This window comes from Trichosurus vulpecula, chromosome 8, assembly GCF_011100635.1.
Source record: "Trichosurus vulpecula isolate mTriVul1 chromosome 8, mTriVul1.pri, whole genome shotgun sequence".
In the NCBI taxonomy this organism is placed as follows: Eukaryota; Metazoa; Chordata; class Mammalia; order Diprotodontia; family Phalangeridae; genus Trichosurus; species Trichosurus vulpecula.
The window spans coordinates 146,414,807-146,438,473 of NC_050580.1; the positions used below are offsets into that span (position 1 = coordinate 146,414,807).

The window sequence follows — 23,667 nt, forward strand, 5'->3', positions numbered from 1 at the left end:
CCATTGGACTTGATTATTTCTAAATTCTCTCCCACCTTTAAATCTATGATCCCATAAAAACCAGTACAGGCTGTTATAGGTGGTTTAATGAGTTGCTATGTTTTTTTTAAAAAATCATCACCTGGTAGCCCACCAGACCCTTAACTAGAATTCTTGTGCCTGGAGCAAAAACATTTGAGTGAGAGAGTGAAGATATGGCACAAAGGACAATGTGACAACAGGTACAGGCTGGTAAGCACCAGGGGAGAGGTGTCATGCTAACCAGATTCTGGGGTGGCAGCTAGAAGAGGGGTCACGTTCCATGGTAGCACAGACCAATGGAGGAAGATGGAGGGAAGTATAGGCATGAACATGACTGTGGGGAAGCACTCCCAATCTAGACTGTTGCTATTGTGGGGGTAAAGCCCATATCACTCCCTTCTTGTTATGGTTCCACAGTCAACCACATGGTGATTAGTCTTTCTTGTCATCAAACAACAGATAATCCATTGCTGAGTCAGTTTTCAATTTTTCCTAGTTTTATAAGGTCTACCAGTTTGTACTCTTCGGGTACAGCCTTGGAAAACCAGAGTCATCTTCACACCATGACGAGGCATTGTGGAAAGGCTAATTAATAGAGATACCAGCAGCATTACTACCAAGATCAACAGGGACCAATGGAACGTTTTTGTTTTATATTGTCCCTTGTCAGTAAGTTGCATATTTAGGGTGTGTTGCTAAAGTGCTATGAAGAGCCCTCTCTGTCTCCTCTGCTCTGCCGGCAGCTCTTCAGCTTTGCTCCTCACCCCCTGAGAATGTACGCCTGCGCCAAGTTCATCTCTACCCCTGCCCTTGTGAGGAGCAGCTCTCAGATGCTGAGTAGACCATTAACTGCAGTGGTACTGAAACGGCCAGAGGTTCGGACAGATGAGAACCTCAGCATTTTGGCAGCATCAGGTCCCTTGACCTCACTTGTCCCCAGATGTGGATTCCAAACTAGTGCCATCTCAAGGGACATTGACACAGCAGCAAAGTTCATTGGGGCTGGGGCTGCCACTGTGGGTGTGGCCGGCTCTGGAGCTGGGATTGGGACTGTGTTTGGAAGTCTTATCATCGGTTATGCCAGGAATCCTTCCCTGAAGCAACAGCTCTTTTCCTACGCCATCCTGGGCTTTGCCCTATCTGAGGCCATGGGGCTCTTTTGCCTGATGGTGGCCTTCCTCATCCTCTTCGCCATGTGATGGAGCCATTTCTGTCCCCCAACGTTTCTGAATGTTCCTCCTCGTCCTGGTCCTTCCATGTCTCTTTTCAGCCTGTGTATACCTCCCCCTCCATCTTACCAGGCAGCCCTGGGGAAAGCCATGGGCTCAGGGTTTGACAGAGGGAAGACAAATAAATACTGTATTAAAGTGCTATGAAGAAAGGCTCAGCATTGGTATGGTAACTGGCCCTACACAAGGAGGTTTCGATTGCAAAAAACTAAACACTTCAATGACAAAAGACTAAGAAAATGCTCAATAAGGTTCTGTTAGTGGGACATCATTTATATTAGCCAGCATTTGTGCCTTGGGAATTCTGTGCTTGGTTGTACTAACTCTATTAAAAAAAAAGCTTATTAGTTGTTGCACATTTGTGTGGGGGGGGGGAGCGGAGAGAAGGAGGGAGGATACATAGCACAAACACACTAGAGAGGGGAAAGCAGTGTAGTATTATAGACAAATATATATCTATTTATATGTTATAACTTTATGCATACATACTACACATTTTCTAAAACATTCTCCCTATAGAATTTACTTCTTAATGGCAGAGGTTATTTCATTTTTTCCTTTGTATCCTCAGAGCCTAAAGTAGGCATTTAATATATGCTTGTTGATTGACTGAAAAATGCCAGACTAGGAGTCAAGAGATTCAGCTTCCAGTTCTGACTTCGCCTCTAAAAATGACAATATTATACAAGCTGCTCCACCTCTCTGAGCCTCAGTTTCCTCACCTATAAAATGGAGGGTTCTACAATATTTTAAAGCTAAATAACTTTAAAAGGCTGAAGACTGCTGATCAATGCAACAACAAACCATAATAACAAAGGACTGGTAAGGAAGCATGTTATCCATCTCCTGACAAAGAAATGATGGAATAATGATATAGAATAAGATATGCATTTTTATACATAGGCAACGTAGAAATTAATTTCTCTCTCTATTTATACACACACACACAGAGGAACATTTGCCAGATCTGAAATCCTATGAGATTATGATTTCTTTGGGCTATTTCCCCCCCTTGCTACTTGATGCTGAACCGCACAACTTCATAAATAATTTTAATTATAATCAAATCAATCAATCAACATTGACTATCTACTGTACCAAAGGAACTTGTCTGGTCCCTGGGGATACAAAGACTTATAAAACATACAAACCTCCCTGCTCTAAAGGAGCTAAGAATTTAGTTGGAGAGAAAGGACATTCACAAGAATAACTGAGGATACAGGGTAGCAGCAAGATGTAGTAGATGGTATAATGGAAGGAGCATGGGACTTGCAGTCAGGAGAGAAGTGGGGTTCAATCCCAGCTTTGACATTCACTAGCTAAGTGACCGTAGATAAAACACTTAACCTCCTGGAACCTGTTTTCATAACTGAAAAGGCAGGATAAGAATATCTGCACTTGTTACTTGTCAGGGTTTCTATGGTGAAAGTGTTTTAACAACTGTAAGTTGCTATAAATGTGAGTTATTATATAATAAGGGTCTAATGGATGGTACAATAATGCTTGTAAGAATGCAGAAGAGGGAGAAGTCACTTGGGACTAGAAAGACCATACAGGAAGTAGGATTTGACCTGTGTTTTCAAGAAATGTAGAATATCCCTAAATGAAGAACATTCCAGGTAGGGAGGATACTCTCTCTTTAGATAAGAAGATAGGAATATGTGTGGTGTATTTTGAGAACCAATAGGCCAGTTGGGCCAGAGCAGTGTTATGTTGGAGAGTAGAGGGAGATAAGGTTGGAGAGGAAGTTTGGGGCCAGATTGTGTAGGAATTTGAATGGCAGTCTAAAAAGTTTGGATTTTCCCCTATATGCATTAGCAACCCATTAAACAATTTCAATCAGGGAAACTGGGTCATAAGAATGTAGATCTAGAGCTGGAAGAGATCTCATAGACCACCTATTCCACCTCTCATTTCTTAATTGAGAAAACCAAGATCTAGGACAATTAAATGAATTGTCCAAAGTCACAACTGCTACACAAAGAAGTAAGTGGCAGAGCCAGAAGTTGAACCTAAGCCCTCTTACACCAACATGTTTTCCACTGCAACAGTGCTAGATGAGCACACCAGAACATTTTGTTTAGGAAGCACCAAGTTATGGTAGCTCATTGCCAGTCACAGAAGATCTAATCTCTTAACTGTCTCTTCACTTCCCATTTATAGTACCCTACTGCTGCGCGTCTAAGGATAATAAGAAAGAGGCTGAGAGTGGTCAGTTTGTTCATTTTGGCTCTCTTCGTGATCCACACAGGAATTAGTTTAGCTGTGACAAGTGGTACAGATGGTGAAGGCAGATTAAAAGAACTGGCTATGCTCACAGTATATAGTCTCTGGGTTTGTATTGATAGTCTGGTTGTTCTCTTTGGAACTAGGACTTTAAGTACCCCATTAAACAGAATTAGAACAGATTGGGATAGAAGTAGAGACATCATTTGACGATGTAGCCAATTTAACATTTTAAGTAATATGACAATATCATGTCAAGGACCATCTTTTTGACAAAATTCTTTGGGTAATACTGTATGGCTCAGAGCCACAGAATAACACAGTAACTGTAGCATTAAAGTTGCAGCTCACCTAAAAGGCAAAGGAGAGGGCTATAGTGAGCATGAGTAGATTGTAATTCATTACCAGCCAAGAACTGCTCAAGAGAAATGTTGCAAAGGATGTCATCAGGGAGTTGTGTGACTGGAAAAGAAGGTGAGTGAGGGTAACCAATGGCTATCTCACATGACCCATTGGTATTCTTCAGTCTAAAGAGGTTTAGAGAAAAAATAAATAGGAAATCATGACTCCTTTGAAGTATCAAAGACTTTAGGGATTTAAACGCTTCATATAAAACCACTGATAAATGTAGAAATACTAGATTGGCTAAGGAATATCCATTTCTTCCAGGAAAAGCTTTGCTGTTTTGAGGTATTCATCAATTTAAAAATATTCAAAGGATTTTATTTTTAGAAATGCTATAGTTTTCAATAATAAAACTTCCAATATAAATGATCTCTTTCCCATGTTCTTGTCTTATATTGCAGCTGACTGCAGGACATCTCCACCTGAATATTCTACTAATACCACAAATTCAAAAAGTCTGAAGTCAAGCATCATCTTCTCTCAAAACATTTTCTTCTCTCTGACATTCTTTTTTCTGTTGATAGCATAACTACCCTGTCACCAGACTCAAAATCTTATCCTTGAGTTCTCCCTCTCCCACTCTCCTCACATCAAATTTGTCTTCAAGATCTGACAATTACATCTCTGAAATATATAAAACATTATCAATTTAGTCATTTCTATTCCCAGTGATACCACCTAAGTTCAGGTCCTGATCATTTCTGATATGAAGTATGACAATGATTTCTTAGCTGGTCTTCTTACTTCCTTTCTTTCCTCTCTAATTTATTCTGCACATAGTTGTCATTAAACTTCCTAAAGAACTGACTTGATTATGAAATCACAGGTCTCACCCTCCCAAAAAAGAGTGTTTCAGTTCTGTTATAGGCACCAGGGGCTATAGAGGTGAAATAAACAGACAGATAAACAGTCGTCATTGTTGTTCAGTGGTTTTTGACTCTTCATGACTCCATAGACCATAGTATGCTAGGCCCTTCTATCCTCCACTATCTCCTGAAGTCTGTTCAAGTTCAAGTGCCTCCATGACACTCTCTGTCCACATATCATCCTCTGCTATCCTCTTCTCTCATGAATCAAAAGCTGGAATTAAGGTTGCTGGGAGAAATATTAATCTCAAATATAGAGATGATACTTCTCTGATGGCTGAAAATGAAGAGGAATTAAGAAGCCTCTTGATGAGAACAGAAGAGGAGAGTGTAAAAGCTGTCTTGAAGCCAAACATCCAAAAAAACTAAGATCTTGGCAACTGGTCCCATCACTTCTGGCAAATAGAGGGAGAAGAAATGGAAACTGTCAGATTTTATATTCTTGAGCTCAAAAATCACTACGGAGCAACTGCAGCCATGAAATTAAAAGATGTTTGCTCCTTGGAAGAAAAGCTATGGCAAATCTAGACAGCATACTAAAAAGCAGAGACATCACCTTGCCAACAAAAGTCCATATAGTCAAAGCTATGGTTCTTCCAGAGCAATGTATGTCTGTGAGACTTGGACTATAAGGACAGCTGAACACCTCAGAATCAACACTTTTGAGTTATGGTGCTGGAGAAGACTTTTGAGACTCTCTTTGGACAGAAAGGAGATCAATTCAGAAATTAATTCAGACTATTCACTGGAAGGTCAAATACTGAAGCTGAAGCTTAAATACTTGGGTCACATAATGAAAAGATGGGACTCACTGGAAAAGACCCTGATGTTGGGAAAGATTGAAGGCAAAAGGAGAAGGGGACAGCAGAGGATGAGATACATAAGTGTCATGGAAACAATGAACATGAACTTGGACAGACTTTGAGGAGGATAGAAGGGCTGATGTTCTTTGGTTCATGGTGTCATGAAGAATTGGACATGACTGAACAACAACAAAGTATAAATCCAATCTTAAATTCTGCTCGTGCAATTAGGTACATAGCCCCACACTCCCTTATCTATACCAATGACCTCTCAATTGCTGGATCTAATATCTTCATTCTTCTTGTTTTCTTTGCAGCTCTTAATATTGTTGGCTACCCTGATCAGTCAATTATCCCTTCTTACTTCTATTGTAATCACCTCCTAATCAGTCTTTCTGCCTCAAGTACTTTCCCCACTCTAATCCATCCTCAAAAAGTTGCTAAAGTGATTTTCCTAAAGACCACATTACTAACACTACTCACTAAACTTCAGTGGTTCCCTATAACTCCTGGGATCAAATATAAACTCCTATTTGGTTTTTAAAGCCTTCACTTCCCAGTACCAACCTTTCCAGTCTTGTCATGTGTTACTCTCCATCCAACATTCCATACAGACTAGCCTTGCTGCTCCATTTTGGCATGAAACATTCCCTTGATATCTCTGATTTTCCCATTTTGTTTTCTTCTATTTGTTTGCATTGATCAAGAAAACTCTCTTCTCTCTCCCTGTTATTCTCTGAAATTCTGCATTCAGTTAGGTATATTTTTCCCTTTCTCCTTTACAATTTACTTTCCTTCTTTGCTGAGCTATCTGTAAAGCCTCATCAGACAGCCACTTTGCATTGTTGCTCTTCTTTTTCTTTGGGATTTTTTTGTTGTTGTTGCTACCTCCTGTAAAATATTGTGAACCTCTGTCAATAGTTCTTCAGGCACTCTATGTACCAGATCTAATCTCTTAAATCTATTCATCATGTCCACCTCATATTCATAAGAGATGTTGTGTAGGTAATACCTTTACAAGCTGATGGTTTTCCCTACTTTCTTCAATTTAAGTCTAAATTTTGCAATATGAAGCTCATGATTTGAGCCACAGTCAGCTCCAGGTCCTGTTTTAACTGACTATATTGAGCTTTTCCACCTTTGGCTGCAAAATGTATAATCAATCTGATTTCAATATTAACCATCTAGTGATGTCTACGTGTAGAGTTGCCTTTTGGGTTGTTGAAAAAAAGTGTTTGCTATGATCAGCAAGTTACCTTGACAAAACACTATTAGTCTGTGCCCTGCGTTGTTTTTGTACTCCAAGGCCAAACTTGCCTATTATTTCAATTATCTTTTGATTTCCTACTTTAGCATTTCAATCTCCTATGATGAATTTGATGTATTTTTTGGTGTTAGATGTTGTAGGTCTTCATAGAACTGATTAAATTTGGCCTCCAGTATGAGTGGTTGGAGCATAGACTCATATTACTGTGATGTTGAACAGCTTGCCTTGGAATTGAATAGATATCTTTCTGTCATTTTTAGATTATACCCCAGTACTGCTATTCCATTTCTTCTAAGGGATTCTTGCTAACCATAGTATATGTAATGATCACCTAAATTAAATTCATCCATTTCCATCCATTTAAGTTCACTGACACCCAAATTGCTGATGTTCAATCTTTTCATCTCCTGTTCAACCACTATCCAGCTTACCTTGTTTCATAGATCTTCCATTCCAGGTTCCTATGCAATATTGATCTTTAAAGCATTAGTTTTTCCTTTCATCACTAGACACATCCACAGCTAAGCTTCCTTTTGGCTTTGGCTTAGCTGCTTCATTAGTTCTGGAGCAACTTGTAGCTGTCCTCTGCTCTTCCCCAGCAGCATGTTGGACATCTGATCTGAGGGGCTCATCTTTCAGTGTCATATCTTTTATCATTTTAATACTGCCCATGGGGCTTTCTTGGCAAAGACACTGGAGTGGTTTGCCATTTCCTTCTCCAGTGGATCACCTTTCATCAGAACTCTCCACTATGACCTGTCCATCTTGGGTAACCCTACACAGCATAGCTCATAGTTTTATTGAGTTATGCAAGCCCCTCTGCCATGATGAGTCAGTGATCCAGGAGGAGAAATAAATAGTTCTCTCCTTTAAAGAGCTAACATTCCAATGAAGGACATACAACATGCAAAGGTACTCTGCTCTGACCTAACCAGCACCTCTGCTTTCTCTAGCATGGTAATTCTGTCTTACTCATGATGGTATTACCCATAGCACTCGGCACAGTATGTTGCACATAGTAAATATTATTAATGACCACCTATAGTTCCTCAAATAATGTGTCTCCTGTGTTAAGAACATAGAAGATCTTGATAGATGAATAATGCTGGGGTTGAAATAACCCCACCCCATTTGGCCGTAATACATTTAACAGTTAAGAACTTATCTCAAATGTTAACTAGATATGAACAAGGCCTGGATACCTTTCATTCATTCATTCAATAAACATTCACCAAGCACCTACTATGTTCCAGGCACTGTGCTAAGTACTCCATAACACTCAGGCTATCTGTTCAGGATGGCTAGGTAAAGTGGTCATTCTTTCTGTATAAAACCCTGGAGCTAATGGAAACTCAGACATTATAGTGCCAGACTATAGAGAGTATTCTAGCTGTGCCCTTAAGAAGGAATTGATTGGGGTGGAGGAGTGGCACATTGGGCTGCCTACAGTCTCTCCCCCTTCCTCCTTGCCTCTATCTTATTTGGAGGATGAGCTTCAAAAAGTCTGAAAGATTTGGGACTTTTCATATTTCCATCCTGTGCCTAACAGTGTCCCAGAGACAGATGATGGCAATGTTTGAATTATGAGTCAAGGACAGAATGGATGAAGATTCAAGGCTCTACAAAGAGCCTAAAAGAAAAGTTAAGCCATACATAACAGTTAAATCTTTAGGACACCAGCAAAAGGACTTCCAGGAACTCTGAGTTTCCCCTTTGCCACAGTTATACACTTAAGTTTGAGCTAATTTTCCTCTGGACTCTGTGTGTACTATTTGAAGAATCTGTCACAGACCTTTAGGAAGATGTTTTGTACCAACTATACTACTGTAGTAACAATTTTTAAGGGCTAAGGCTGGTTAATTGATATTCCTGATAAGCATGCCAGTAGGGGGCTCATGTGCTATTGTTCTATAACCCCTAACCCTCTTTCCTCCAGTCCCTCAGAGATACCCCTACAGCTCTGTGGGAACACAATAAAAACACTCTAGGGAATCTAGCCTGTCATGTAAATGGGGTTTGAGATAGTCACTTTATAGCATATGCTATAGATACAATAAAGGAAATATCTTTGTTTAAAGGTCCTCTGGTGTCTAATATCAAGGAGACATGCCTACCAACTAATATCAAAGAGGATGTTCCATGAAGAACTAAAATGGAAGACAGATTGCTATTTCTGGAAAGATTCTCCAAATGTTCCTGTTTGTGAGTGACATTGTCTGTACTCTATCAAGCCATGTAATACTTCAGAAACTCCTAAGTGAAACCCAGAATCATTGAAAAGAGTTTGGCCCAAAAGTACATCAGAAAAACTAAATGGATGAAGCATGTCTATTGTCTAGACTAGGATATGTAATTATCTGGACAGCCTGCAGAGTTAGTCCATTAGTACTTTTTTCTTGGACAGATACAGTACATAGACAATGAACTGGGTCCAGAATTGAGGAAATAGAAGAGAGGGGACTGGATTGTATTTGTGAAATTAGTCAGTGCTTTCAGTGGACCCATATTTCTCCTCTAAATAAATCTCATCTTGTTAATATTAATGTTCTTCTAGCAACACTATACAGCTGCAAATAGAATGCAATAATCACTAAGGAATCAAAAGAAGTCATCCAAAGGGCAACAGAGAGGGGGCATGGTGGATCTAAATAAGTTGTAGCATAGTATAAACAATGGATCATGCACAGTAAACAAAAGAGATGTTTGACCAGGAATGAAGATAGGCTAGTCTTTCAGTAAAATGAACAGTTCCTGTACTGCATTGGCACGTAGGTAATAGCAAAAGATTAAAAAAGAAGGTCTCTAGCCTACCACAGGAACCTCATGTAGAAGAATTACTGGAGCGTATAGATAAGAGTCCCACAGGAAGAGAAAGAGGGACTGTGATTTTCATCCCTGGATGGAGTACTTACATCATTCAGATCACAGACCAACTGGAGTATTTAAATATAAACACATCCTTGGTATCATTAATTAAAACATACATAAAAATGACTTCCCCCCCCCCCGCCCAAATAATCTGTAAGGGCAAATAAAGTGTTACCACACTAAATCTACTTTATTCTTGAGTGGGAAAAAAAACCTCATTCAAATTGAGTTCAAGACAAGATTTTAAATTCATTTCAAATCATTTGGGAAGCATTTCTTAAATGATGCTGAGATGAGTTCTTTAAAATTTCCTGAGTAGACTTTATTCCCTTTTCTCCTCTTCTCCCTACTGTGCTTCCTTGCCCATTTCTAATTTTTTCTAACTTGACTATTTTACTTTCCTTACAATGGCTGTGTCTGATTTTGCGCATTTTGAGTTCTTTACAAAGTACAAAGTGGGCCATTATCAAATCACTTCCCTTTTCCATGCTTAATTTTCCTCTTCTTTAAAATGAGAGGGAGGGGCGGAGCCAAGATGGCAGCTTGAAAACAGGGACTCACTTGAGCTCTCCCCCAAATCCCTCCGAACACTTGTAAAAAATGACTCTAAACAAATTCTAGAGCTACAGAACGCATGAAATGACAGAGTGAAATAAGTCTCCAGCCCAAGACAGCCTGGATGGTTGCTAAGAATGGTCTATTGCACCATGCTGGGAGCACAGCACAGCCCACTTTGGGCTGTGCAGGAAGAGACCAGGCTGGAGTAGAGCTCAAGGCCCTGAATCATTGAGCTGTTGCAGTTTCCAGACTTTTCAACCCACAAACGACAAAGACAATGGAGGTCAGTGGGAATACTGTTGGACCTGGGCAAGAGAAGTGTGCGGTCTAGCCCCAGCCCTGGGGGTGGCAGAGGTGGCTGCTTCCAGCTCCAGGCCCACAAAGTGGGGGAAAGCAGGCAGATGATCAGAGTGAGAGTGCAGGGATCTCTTTGCTGGCACTAAGGCAGCATTCTTTCACTTTGCCCTGCTTGGATCTGGGTTGCAGTTCTGGTTGGCAGTCCTTGGCGAGGAGGAGCACTGTTGTGACAGAGCTTGCAGTGACTGTGGGGAGGGAGTCCTCCTGGTAGTTACACAGCAGAAAGGAGTGCTTGCACTCACAGACCAGAGCACAGGCCAGGAGAGGAGCATCATACCACCTCAGAATAGAAGTAATTCTGAAAACAGCAGTGCAAAACTCCTGAAGCTTGGGACAAAGCACTCTCCACTCTGGAAGCAGTCATACCCGGACCAAAAGCTCTAAAGTCAAGTAATCTGCTGGGAAAATGCGCAAGCAGCATGAAAGGACTAAGACTCAAACTACAGAATCTTTTTTGATGACAAAGAAGATCAAAACATACAGCCAGAAGAAGTCAACAAAGTCAGAGCCCACATCAAAAGCCTCCAAGAAAAATATGAATTAGTCTCAGGCCATGGAAGAGCTTAAAAAGGATTTGGAAAAGCAAGCAAGAGAAGTAGAGGAAAAATTGGGAAGAGAAATGAGATTGATACAAGAAAATCATTTAAAACAAATCAACAGCTTGCTAAAGGACACCCAAAATACTGAAGAAATAACACCTTAAAAAATAGACTAACCCAAATGGCAAAAGAGCTCCAAAAAGCCAATGAGGAGAAGAATGCCTGAAAAGGCAGAATTAGTCAAATGGAAAAGGAAGTCCAAAAGACCAATGAAGAAAATACTGCCTTAAAAATTAGAATGGAGCAAGTGGAAGCTAGTGACTTTATGAGAAATCAAGAAATTATAAAACAGATCCAAAAGAATGAAAAAATGGAAGACAATGTCAAATACCTCATTGGAAACACCACTGACCTGGAGAATAGATAATTTAGAAATTATTGGACTACCTGAAAGCCATGATCAAAAAAAGAGACTAGATATAATTTTTCAAGAAATTGTAAAGGAAAACTGCCCTGACATTCTAGAACCAGAGGGTAAAATAGTAATTGAAAGAATCCACCAATCACCTCTTGAAAAAGATCCCAAAAAGAAAACTAGGAATATTGTAGCCAAATTCCAGAGTTTCCAGGTCAAGGAGAAAATATTGCAAGCAGCCAGAAAGAAATAATTTGAGTATTGTGGAAACATAAACAGGATAACACAACAGAGTTGAATAGAAAATTTGACTTTCAAATGCAACAATCAAGAGAAGCATGAAAAGGTAAACAGGAAAGAGAAATCATAAGTGACTTACTAAAGTTGAACTATTTTGTTTATGTTCCTACATGGAAAGATATTTGTAACTCACGAGACCTTTCTCAGTATTGGGGTAGTTGAAGGGAATATACATACGTGTGTGTGTGTGTGTGTGTGTGTGTGTGTGTGTGTGTGTGTGTGGAGAGGGAGAAAGGGAGAGATAGAATGAGGTAGATTATCTCACATAAAAGTGGCAGGAAAAAGCTGTTATAATGGAAGGGAAGAGGGGGTAGGTGAGGAGGAATGAGTGACTCTTGCTCTCATTGGATTTAGCTTAGGGAGGAAATAACATACACACTCAACTGGGTATCTTTCCTTACAGGAAAGTAGCGAGGGAAAGGGATGGGGGGTGATTTTAGGAGGGCAGATTGGGGGAAGAGATAGTTAAAAGCAAACACTTTTGAAAAGAGACAGGGTCAAAGGAGAAAATTGAATAAAGGGGGACAGGATAGGAGGGAAATACAGTTAGTCTTTCACAACATGACTATTATGGAAGTGTTTTGCATAATGATACATATATAACCTATGTTGAATTGCTTGCCTGCTCAAGGAGGGTGAGTGGGGAGGGAAGAAGGGAGAGAATTTGGAACTCAAATTTCTAAAAACAAATGTTAAAAAAAATTGTTTCTAAATGCAACTGGGAAATAAGATATACAGGCAACGGGGTATAGAAATCTATCTACAAGAAGGTAAGGGGAAAAGGGATGGGGGGTCAAGTGGGGTGATAGAAGGGAGGGCAGACTGGGGAAAGAGGTGATCAGAATGCATGACATCTTGGGGTGGAAGGGAGGGTAGGTATGGAGAGAAAATTTTTAACTCAAAATCATGCAGAAATGAATGTTGAAAAGTAAAAATAAATTTAAAAAATAAAACACAATTAGAGGGATACAACAAACAACAGCTAAAGCCTCTTCTAGTTCTAAGGGGCTATGATGCTCCTATACAATGAAATAGTTTGCAGTAACATGACTCTAAGCAACATATTATGTCTTTATGTAGAATCAACTCACCACTTTCCTCCCCCTGGTAATTTAATTTCAATGAATTATTTATTTAAACACCTATTGTATACTAAGAACTGTGACAGGCATGATAGGTGGCTGGGCAACTGAAAGACAAAATAGATAATAGTACCTGCTGTTAAGGAGTTTACTTTCTGTGGAGGGGATCACATAAGGGTAAGATACATTTAATTCAGGGTAGTTAATGAAAGGGTAAAAGGAGATGAAAGATGAGAGCTCTAGTAGCATGGGAAGAAGGGGAGACAGCTAATAGTCGGAGGAAATAAGAAATGCTTCTTGAAATGAACTCTGAAGGATATGAGTTCTCAAAGGTGGAAAAGAAGGGACACATTATAGGAATGGGGGGTGACATGTACAAACACACAGAGGTAGGAGATGTTAAGTTGAAATCAGGAAATAGCAAGTAGCCCATTGCGGTTGAAACACTGTATATGAAGGGAATAAGGTTGGAAAGGTAGGTTGGCCAGATCATAGAGGGTCTTAAATGATGCATTTAGGAGTTTGTATTTTTATCCTTGAGGCAATAAGTGAACTAACATATTTAAGCACCTACTGGCATCTGAAAGTCTTTGATCCAGGAAGACATTGTCAGAACTTTGCCTTAAGAAGATACTTTTGGCAGTTGTGTGGAATGTGAATTAGAAGAGAAGGTCTAGAGGCAAGGAGAACAATTAATGGGTTGCTACAACAGTCCAGGTACAAAATTGTGACTGCCTGTATGATAGGAGAAAAGGCGATTGATGTGACTGGTGTAATGGAAGTAGACCTGGATAAGACTTGGCCACTGATTGGATTTGGCTGGTAAGGTAGAAGAAAAAGGAAAAAAAAATTACTCCAAAGTTTCATACCTAGTTGACTAGGAGCATATTGGCATCTTCAACAGAAACGGGAAATCTGGAAGAAAAAAAAAGGTAGGACCAGGTGAGGTAAGAAAATTCTGGTTTGGACATATTGAGTTTGAGGTGCCCAGATGATGACCAGTAGGAAGCTGGACATATGATTCTGGAGTTCAGGAAACAGATAAGGGCTGCATGTGCCCTCACATGAATAGACCTGAGAGTAAGCTGGATAGAGATGACAATTGAATCCTTGGGAGTGGAGTGGATGAGGATCAAAGGAAAGAGAGTGGAGACAGAAGACAAGAGGGATATTACATTTAGGCATAGGAAATGGATGATGAACCAACAAAGAAGACTAAGAAAGAGTAGTGAGGCAGGAAAGAGAACCGAAAGAAAGAGTACTGTCAGGGAAGCCACAGGAGAAGAAATACAGGGTTATAGCTTCGAGGCATCATTAAATCATAGATTTAGAGTTGGAAGAGACCTTGGGCCATTAAACCCAACTCCTTTTATTTTATAGTTGAGGAGTCTGAAGACTAGAGAGGTAAAGTGACTCACCCATGGTCACAGAGCTAGTACCTAAAGGAGGATTTGGACCACAAGTCTTCCAGATCCCAAGCCAAGCACTGTATCCAGAGTCACATAGCTGCCAATGGCAGAGTAAAATGAAGGTTAAAGGATGGATGCCTTCCCATGTTTAAGGCTGTGAGGAAAAGGGGCAAATTCAATGCCTTTACAAACAAATTTCAGAGTCACCAAGATGGAAACACTGACCTTTCATAAATTATTAATAAATTTTAGCCTTTTTATTTGGATTCAAGAAATACAAAATTATACTCAAAGAACACTTAACAGAACTGTAGTTACATATGTATTCATATACATCATGTATTGGCTAGATCACATCCTTTCTTGAGGATTTAAATAGGGGCATAGCACAATAATCACAAAGGATATGGTAGATGTGGATGGGTTATGATCTGCATTGTTCAAGAGAGTACCTACCTTGATGAGATAAACAGTATTCTAAAGTCTAAGTATGTGTGTTTTCTTGGTCTAGACGTGTAATTTCAGCAGTGTGGGGAACCCCCTCTACTGATACAGACTGGTGACTCATTCGTAACTTCTAGTATTGGTAAATTCTCTACACAACTGGCGTCTAACAAATAGAAACAGGAGCCACTAATCTGTACATAAGGATCCCTGCAAGCCACAGACTGACAGGTTTAAAATGTAACATTATTGATGTTTTATTGTATCTCTAGTTATTTTACTAAGTATATCTCAATCACATATGAGTCTGGTTTGAAGCACTGGGGAATGTAACTGGGAGCTGTGTGTTTGATTCTTTTGGTCTAGAGTACTGAGAAGTTAAACAACTTGCTCTGTGTCAGAGGCAGGACTTGAGCCCAGTTCTTCCTGGTTCCAAAACCAGCCTTCAGTCTACTAGGTCATGCTTGCTCTCATAAAGACTTATATATACATATATATATATATATATATATATATATATGTATATATATATGTTACAGGAAAGAAAAATATCTCTAAGTGGGATATTCTTGGATTGACAAAATAATAACACTCAAATAATATTAGAACTTTTTCTATTTATGTAACTATCTGAATTGTCTATATACTTTTGTCTATATTCACAAGCCATTTTAACAAAGTAAAAAATTAGATGATTTTTCCTTCCACTTAAGGAGAACCAAATGATGTCATTTTCCTGACAAGTCAATTATCTGTCATGCATTGAATATAAAATTTCATTTCTATTCTGCTCCTGGTTTAAAAAAGAAAGTAACTTAGTGTGTCTCTATTTCACAGAGGGGGCCCAACTGTCCCTTTCTACTAAAGGCTGAAGAATGACTTATTCTCTCCATTGCTCAAAATAACAGCCAATAGCTTTGGCTTTCCTTTTGAATTAGTCTAACTCTGACAATAAACTGTTCTCTATATTCAGTCTTTCAGAGACATATACATTAATATCTTTTCTTGAAATTTGTAATTAGAAAAGAAATGGCAACACTCAAAGATATTCAACTAAAATAGCAGCATAAATACCTAATTCCATTTCTGGTTCAGGTTATTTTGCTACCACATCAAATTTTCCAGAAATTCTCATTCTCACTGCATTAAAAATACTTTTGACTGGGGAAAAAATGAATTATGGTGTACCATCACATCAAAGAACCCTAAGAAGATATTTAATATGACATGAAATGTGATAATACAAGCAAAAATATCCTCCCTCTCCCCCAAATGTTTAGTATGAATGTACACATTTAAATGCGTATGCAGTTGAGTTTGCTTAGGTAGGAAACAAGGGCAAAAATGAATCCAGAAACACACAAAGCCAGGCATGATTTCAAAGAGGTTAATATAAATGTTGCAGTTCTCTAGGGGCCTGCGAGAATCTCCTGGCAGCTGGCTTTCTGGCACCAAAGGATAGTGTCTGATTTTGTAATTACAGTTGGTGGCCTGCTAAAAACTATGTTTCTGTTGGAGATGTATTACAGTAACTGCAAGGCTATTCCCTTGAATCATCCAGATGCTGTACCCCTTGATCATATGAAGTGTGTTTATATTCAATCTCTGAGAATCTGACTGGAGTACAATAGCTGAGAAGGAATCAGTTTGTTCTCTTGGGAAGACTGGTAGTTACCATAGATAAAATGTCACCATGTTTAACCTCTGTCTGGGTGGAGACAAAGCCTATGACTGTTATCTTGTTAAAAGGAGTCAGATTTTCTACTGGTCTATAATGAACCTTGTAGCACAGCCATCATAGATGGTGATTGCCAGTGGCTGATTCTATCTTGGGAAATAACTAGGTCTTCCAGGCCTATAGAAGGATGATGCTCAATTTCAAAGCAGTTGCTACTGGTGAAATCAATTTCACTTCAATCAGAAGAGCTGTTCTGAAACACAGGAGTAGGCAAGTGCATGGTTAGAGTTAGCTTCTCAAAAGGAGCTAGAAATAGTTTTGAAGTCATGACAAAAGTGGTGGAGAAAATGAGGAACTTCAAAGTGAAATGACCTGCCCAAGCCCATTTTGTCTTAAGAGCATAAGATTTAGAACTAGAATGGACCTTAAAGATCACCTAGTCCATTTAGTAATGGAGCCGGGATTAGGATTGTGGGCTCTTGAGTTTATTCCAAGCAACACCTTTGGAGGGTGGGGTGAGGAAAGGGGTAAAATAATGTTTGATCTCAGGCAACAAAGTAGGTAAAATTAAACTACTGACATAGATGTGAAGACACATAGCTCCTTTCCTTTCTGGTTGCCTAAGCTTTGGCTGCTATTTTCAAACCACATCTCCACTGCTCTGTCCAGTTTCTACCCCCTCTTATTGACCATTCCTTAATGTCAGAGAGTTTCCACACATAAACTCAGCTTTTAGCCAGGATAGACAATTTCAGCAGCAGCTGGTATACAGTCATTCTGAGCTGCTTACTTAGCTAAATTAAACTGATTTCAGAAGGGAGAATGGCTTCCTATTGCTGTACCTTTTCCTAAAAGCATTTTCATGAACTAAGATATAAACGACAAACATCAATTTTATAAGATGATGTTATTTGACTGCAATGGATATTCTGCAAAATAAACAAAGCTTTTATGATTGTAGGCTATGATATCAGACCTATATGAACCTAAAACCTAGTGGAAGAGGAAAATAACAATATTAATTGGCAAATTTTGTTTCTTGGCAAATATTTCTTAGCCCAGCAATCTAGTATAATATATGGTAAATGCCTCGCACACAGTAGGCATGTAAAATATACCCTGGTCAATGAGTGCCAGAATTACAAGTTCAGCTGGTAGTATTAGAAAAGCAGGATGAGACTGGCTAGTGCTGTTTCACAGGTAATGGATGGAACTGGTGCAAAGGCCTTGAAACTTGGGATAGAGATAAAAGTATTTGATGAGTAAACTACTCAAAAATATTAAGCAAAACTCTACATGAAAGAAAAATAATACTTTAGGTGCACTTGAATCCAAGACTCACAGGATTGGGGGCTTAACAGGACCTTAGAAGTAGAGGTAAAACTAGGACCAGGCAACTGTGACTTTGCCCAGAGTGCCAAAATTTATAGTGCAAATTCTAGTAGATAAAAACAAGTCAAGTAAGCACTTAGGTAGCAAGGAGACAAGTAATAACATAGGAAGGTAACATAGGGAGGGCTTTCCTATATCCCCAAACTACATACATCTCCGGTGATTCCTCTCTGGCCTTAGCCTATCCTTTTCTGTCTTTCTACAGCAGTCCCATGGCAGAGGAGAGGGAAATTGGGTTGATGTCATACCCTCAACTATATTTTTTGCCTCTTGCCCAGGACATCTGAGACAGCTGGGTGGCAGAGCAGATAGTTCTAGACTTCAAGTCAGGAAGACTTAAGTTCAAATCATGCCCCAGGTTAGTGTGAGTGAGGGAGCTAGGACATAAATTGGATGAACTCTAGATTCAAATTCTGCCCCCAGCACTTATTAGTTATGTGACCCTGGGCAAGCCTCTCTGACTGCCTCTTTTTCCTCATCTGTAAAATAAGGGAGGTGGACTCTAAAATCCATTACAGCTTGAAATCTACAATGCTGTATTTTGCGGTACTGCTTCCTTCCCCTTCTCGACCCTCAGTTATTAGCTAGAGGTAATACAGTCTAACTTCCTCATTTTACATTAGGGAAACTAAAGAACTGAAGAGATTAGGAAGTAGCAAAGCCATGAATTTCTCTATCTCAGTAAAGTATATACAGCAAGTAAAAAAGGCTCCTCTGCTGTGTTCAAGGAACGGATTGGCTTCACTCCATTAGGACATCCATAGACAACCTAGAAGATACCAGTTTAATGAGCCTACTCTTTTCTTACTAAAGTCAATAAATGGCTTCCTTAAACCCTGAAGTTCTAGGCATGGTGCCACCATCACTCATACTGTTAACCCAGCAAAAGTTAAAAGGGAGGCAGGGAAGGGAGGACATTTTACAGGAACCAACCAAGAGCTTTTTGCTGACAGTTCACTCTTTTAGGGCATCTTACAGAACTGCTTAAGCAATCAGTTCCCACACCTTGCCTTTTCTGTTAAAACTAGTGCTCTGCGCTAAGTACACTCCAAGACTGTTATAGGAGCTTCGGGTCTTATAATTCAACCAGGTTTATCAGACCGGGAGAAGAAATCTTAATACCCTTTTAGGAAATAAAATATTCCACCCAGTCTTATATAATGGCCATCTGGGATTTTGCAAGAAAGTCATCTCACAATGGCTCCTCACTCTTCAGATGATTGCAACCATCAGTGTTATATCCTAGACACAGTTTTAACCTGATAGGACTTTGTTTCATTTGGGAGGACAGATAAAAGAGACGATTTACTTCTTCACATTTATGAGAGGTCTGTCTTCATATCCTTTTAGAACAGAGCAACCAGAATGCCAAATCCACAACTGGCTTTTCAAGGGAAAGTCCAGGGCTTTCTCTAGTAAGATAACATCTGTAAAGTACATCTTAAAGTGTTCTATCAATAGTAGCTATTATTAGATGTGCTGAAGAGAATAACTTTAAAATCTGCAATATATCTTTCTCCCATCCTTTTAGAGGAGGGGGAAAAAGAGCACCCCCTCCCCACTATCCCTTCCAAGCCTTCTCTACAAAGCTCGGCTTCCTGGAATGCTGAAGCTGGAGTCAGAAAATCTTGAGTTCAAATACTGCCTCAAACTTTCACTAGCAGTGTGACTCTGGGCAAATGATTTAACCTCTCTCTGCTTTTTTTTTTCTTCCTAAAGGGCAGGCTTGACTACATCACTCCCCTCCCTTTTCTCCTCCCTTCATATACCCCAGTCGTTCCCTATCACCTCCAGGAACAAATATCCTGGTTGGCATTCAAAGCCTTTCATAACTTGGACCCAATTACCTTTCAAATCTTCTTGAAACATCTTATATGCCCCTCTGTTTGCTTTGATCCAGTGACCCTGGCCTCCTTGCTGCTCTTTGAACAAGACACTCCATAGGTCGAGATAGGATATTTTCTCTGGCTGCCCCAAAGCCTGGAATCTTTTCCCACCTCATAGTTTCCTTCAGTTTCAGCTAAAATTCTATGTTCTACAGGAAGCTTTTCTCAATCTCTTTTAATTCTAGTGCCTGTCATCTGTTATTTCCTCTTTGTCCCGTGTATAGCTTATTTGTACAGTTTTTTGCATGTTGTTTCCACCATTAGATTGTGAGCTCCTTGAGAGCAGGGACTGTGTCTTTTCCCTCTCTTTGTATCCCCAGTGCTTAACACAGTACCTGCCACGGAATGGGCCTTTAATAAATGTTTATTGACTGACTTTTGATCTGCCAGCACTTTCCGGTGTGTACTGGATAGGATAATAACCAACACTTCAGTAGTCCTTTACAATCTCATCTGATCCTTACAACAACCCTTTGGCAGTAGGAGCTATTATTCCCCATTTTATAGATGAGAAAACTAAGGCAGATAGACGTTTCAATGACTTGCCCAGGGATCACAGAGCCAGTAAGTGCCTGGGGGAGGACTTGAACCCTGGTCTTCCAAGGCTATCTGTCATTTTACAAGTGAGAAAACTGAGGTAGAGAGAGGTTTCAGTGACTTGTCCAGGGATCACACAGCCAGTAAATGCCTGAGGATTTGAACCCTGGTCTTCCAAGGCTATCTGTCACTTTACAAGTGAGAAAACTGAGGTAGAGAGAGGTTTCAGCGACTTGCCCAGCCAGGGTAACACCACTAGCGAGTGTCTGAGGACAAATCTGAACTCTGGTCTTCCAAGGCTGTCATTTTACAAGTGAGAAAATGTACAGACAGATTTCAGCAGTTTGTCCAGGGGTTGGAAAATTGGAGAGGGTCTCAGGGCAGATTTGAACCCTGGTCTTTCAAGGCTATCATTTTACAAGAAAACTGAGGCAGACAGAGGTGTCAGCGACTTGCCCAGGGTCACACAACTAGCAAGTGTCTGGGGACCAATTTGAACTCTGGTCTTCCAAGGCTCCAAGTCAAGCACTCTGTCCATCAGGGTGAAAACTAGTCTAGACGCCCTCCGGCTGGCTCCCAGGGCCGGTCACTTCTGCTTTGAAAGGCCGGACATCTGCAGCTGGTCATGGATTTCGGATCTCCGCCGGCCGTCCACGTGCAGGAACTGACGGGTCCCTCTCCCGTGAGGAAAAGTTGCCTCCCTCAACTGTCCTCCGCCCCCCTTCCTCACTGCCTTAATTAATCTTAATGGAATAAATAACGCCGGGCCTCTGGGGGCCACAGCCCCTTCCCTCGCTTGCTGGGGGCGGCGGGAACCCGGACACTGTCCGCTCCACGGGGAGGGGAGGTCAGCGCGGCCGCGGCCAGGACGGCTCCCTCCCCCGCCGCGCCGTGTCCCTGTCTCGGCGGCCGCAGCCAGGGCGAGGAGGGTTCCGGGCCGGGCCTTGGGAACAGTATCCAGCCGAGCTCCGAGCCGAGCCGCGGGGTGGGGGAACACGGCGCAGTTTGGGATGGAGAAGGAAAAAAAAAAAAGGCCGAGCCGTCCCAGAGTGATGACGCGCTTCCTGCTCTCCCGGTGCTGGGGGCTCCGGGCTCGCGCTCCTCTCCTCTCCTGTCCTCGCGCTCGCGCTCGCGCTCTCTCTCCCTCTCGGCTGTTGTTCGGTGCTTGGAGCCAGCAGTGGCGGTGGCGGCAGCGGCGGCGGCGGCAGCGGCGGCTGCAGGAGCAGAGCGGGCTGCAGGCGCACCGGGGGGCACGCCAACTGCACACACACACACAGGCAGGCGCTCTGCAATGAAACACTAAGCGCATCCCCCGGTAAGGCACACGGGTCATTCGGGTTTTCCTCTTCCTCCAGATGCATGCACGTTGCATGAAATTTCTCGTGTCTTTTTTCCCCCTCCCTTTGCAAAGAAGAAAAATCTGGATTTTTTTTTTTCTGTCTCTCCCCACCCTCTCCCCATCTTGTGAGTGATGCCAGTGCAGAAATAAAATGTAAAGCTACCTAAGACTCCCTACTCTGGGAGAGCTTTTTTTTTTTTTTCAGAAATAAAAAGGATTCAAAAATGAAAATAATGCACCTGTCTTTTGCATATGCATGTTTCTTTGCACTCAACCTAGAACCCACGGTTTACAGTTGCAGATCTCTTTAGAGCTAGGACTTAGGAGCGGGCTCCTAGCTGCTTGCAGAGCAGGGTGTCCTCCTCTGTTCCTGGGTTGGTTTCCGGTGATTGGGCTTTAAAAGCAGCCCCGGAGGCGAGAGTGACCCCCTCGGGTTCCCGGTTTCCAGCGACTCATGTTGCCGTCGCCTAAAGCCGGGGAGAGTTAGACTAGCTGGTTGATTAGCTTCATTCCAGCACAACCCATCCCCACTCCAGCGCTACTTTGCAAACAAGTAGCTAGCAGCCGCATCAGATACGGAATATATCCGTCTTAATCTCACCGACCTTTCCTTGGATTCAGGGCTTGAAAGCTTCTGGGCAGGTTAATCGCCTCTTTTTCATTCGCCCTTTTACTTTGTAATTTCGTCACTAACAAATTTCTGGCTGCTAAAGGAACTGGGCAAAGCCCAGGCGTTGAGATCCGGGGAAAGGACGTGGATTAAGTGCCATTTGCTCATTTTGCCCTCGGTTTAACCTGAGAGGTTTTATCAAGGAGAACCCACTCCCTCCTGTCTTCTCCTCTCGTCCCATTTCGCCTCTGTCTGAGCTGCAGTTTCGCGCCCCGTGTTCTGTGGGAACTAGGGGGATTGAAGGCACGCATTTTGGGATCCTTGATAGGACTGAGTAAAGACATTCGAGGGCGCCATATTTTCAGTGGGTCTTGGTGGTGGGGGGTGGGGGGGCGTGTGTGTGTGTGTGTGAATGTGAATGTGTGTGGAGAACAGTTTCTGGAGACGGTGAGCAACCCTGAGTCTTCAGCAACGCTTTCGTTACACGCGGGGGAGGGAGCGAGCTGTATTCGCTGGGAAACTTTGTGTCTGTGGAGGTGGGAGAGGAGGACAGGGCGCGGGGATCGGAACGGGTGTCCCTGCAAGGGCTAGGGAGGTGGGGGCTACGCGGGCTGCAGCGCAATGCCAAAGCAGGCATGAACTGGAGACGTATCCCCAGTCCAGGGACCCGTGGTGCCCCGGACTGGACCAGGGACCCGCGGGAGGGAAGGGGGAGGGTAGGAGGGAAGCAGCCGGGTCCAGTTGCTGGATACCCGCCCCGCCCGGCTGAGCCCTTCCCTCTCCCCCTCCCCACTGAAATTCGAAGGTACCAGCTCCGGGAGGAGGGGAGCACGCCCATCCAGCCCTGAGGCTGGCTGCTGGTACTTGGCTGTTGGGGCACCCCAGCCCTGCGCTCGGGAGATGCGGGGAGCAGAGGTGGGTGCTTTATGCAGCATGTAGAAAGGGGTGGGGAAAGAAATCTTGTCCCCGATTTTTTCCGCCGCTGCCTGGAGCGGAGTGCCCTGGAAGCTCTCGCTGCCCTGCGGAGCAGTGACTGCTCAATCCAGAGCGGGGAAAGGAGTGGGGAGTCCCGGCTGTCGGGAGCTCCTGGGTTTCGCGTGGCTGCTGGAGAGCGTGGCTGGGGGCGGGGGGCAGAGGAGAAGGAGAAACGCGGGGGAAGGGAGAGCGGTTGTTGGCCAGTTAGTCCCTTGTGCCCTCCCTGGAGCTGCGTCCCGGACTCCGTAGGCGCTTCCTACGCGAGCTGTCCGGCGCCTGCAGCAGCCCCCTGCCCTCTCCAAACCCTGCGGGACCGACTCTCTGGACTTGCACCAAGGCTCCCGGAGGCGCAGAAAGGGGGCGGGACCAGAAGTTGAGGGCTTTCACTAGGTGTAGGTTTGGCAGCCAGGTGAAGCTTTGGAGAAACTTGGAGTCCCCCTTGACAAATGGGGAGAGAGGAG

General features: G+C 42.2%; 1 protein-coding gene across 1 annotated transcript; it reads left to right on the forward strand.

Annotated features, from left to right (window-relative positions):
• Positions 1 to 740: 740 nt before the first annotated feature.
• Positions 741 to 1,387, forward strand: LOC118828815 (ATP synthase F(0) complex subunit C2, mitochondrial). Its single transcript, XM_036735684.1, has one exon. The coding sequence runs from the start codon at positions 795 to 797 to the stop codon at positions 1,218 to 1,220; it is 426 nt and encodes a 141-aa protein (XP_036591579.1). The 5' UTR covers positions 741 to 794; the 3' UTR covers positions 1,221 to 1,387.
• Positions 1,388 to 23,667: the final 22,280 nt, after the last annotated feature.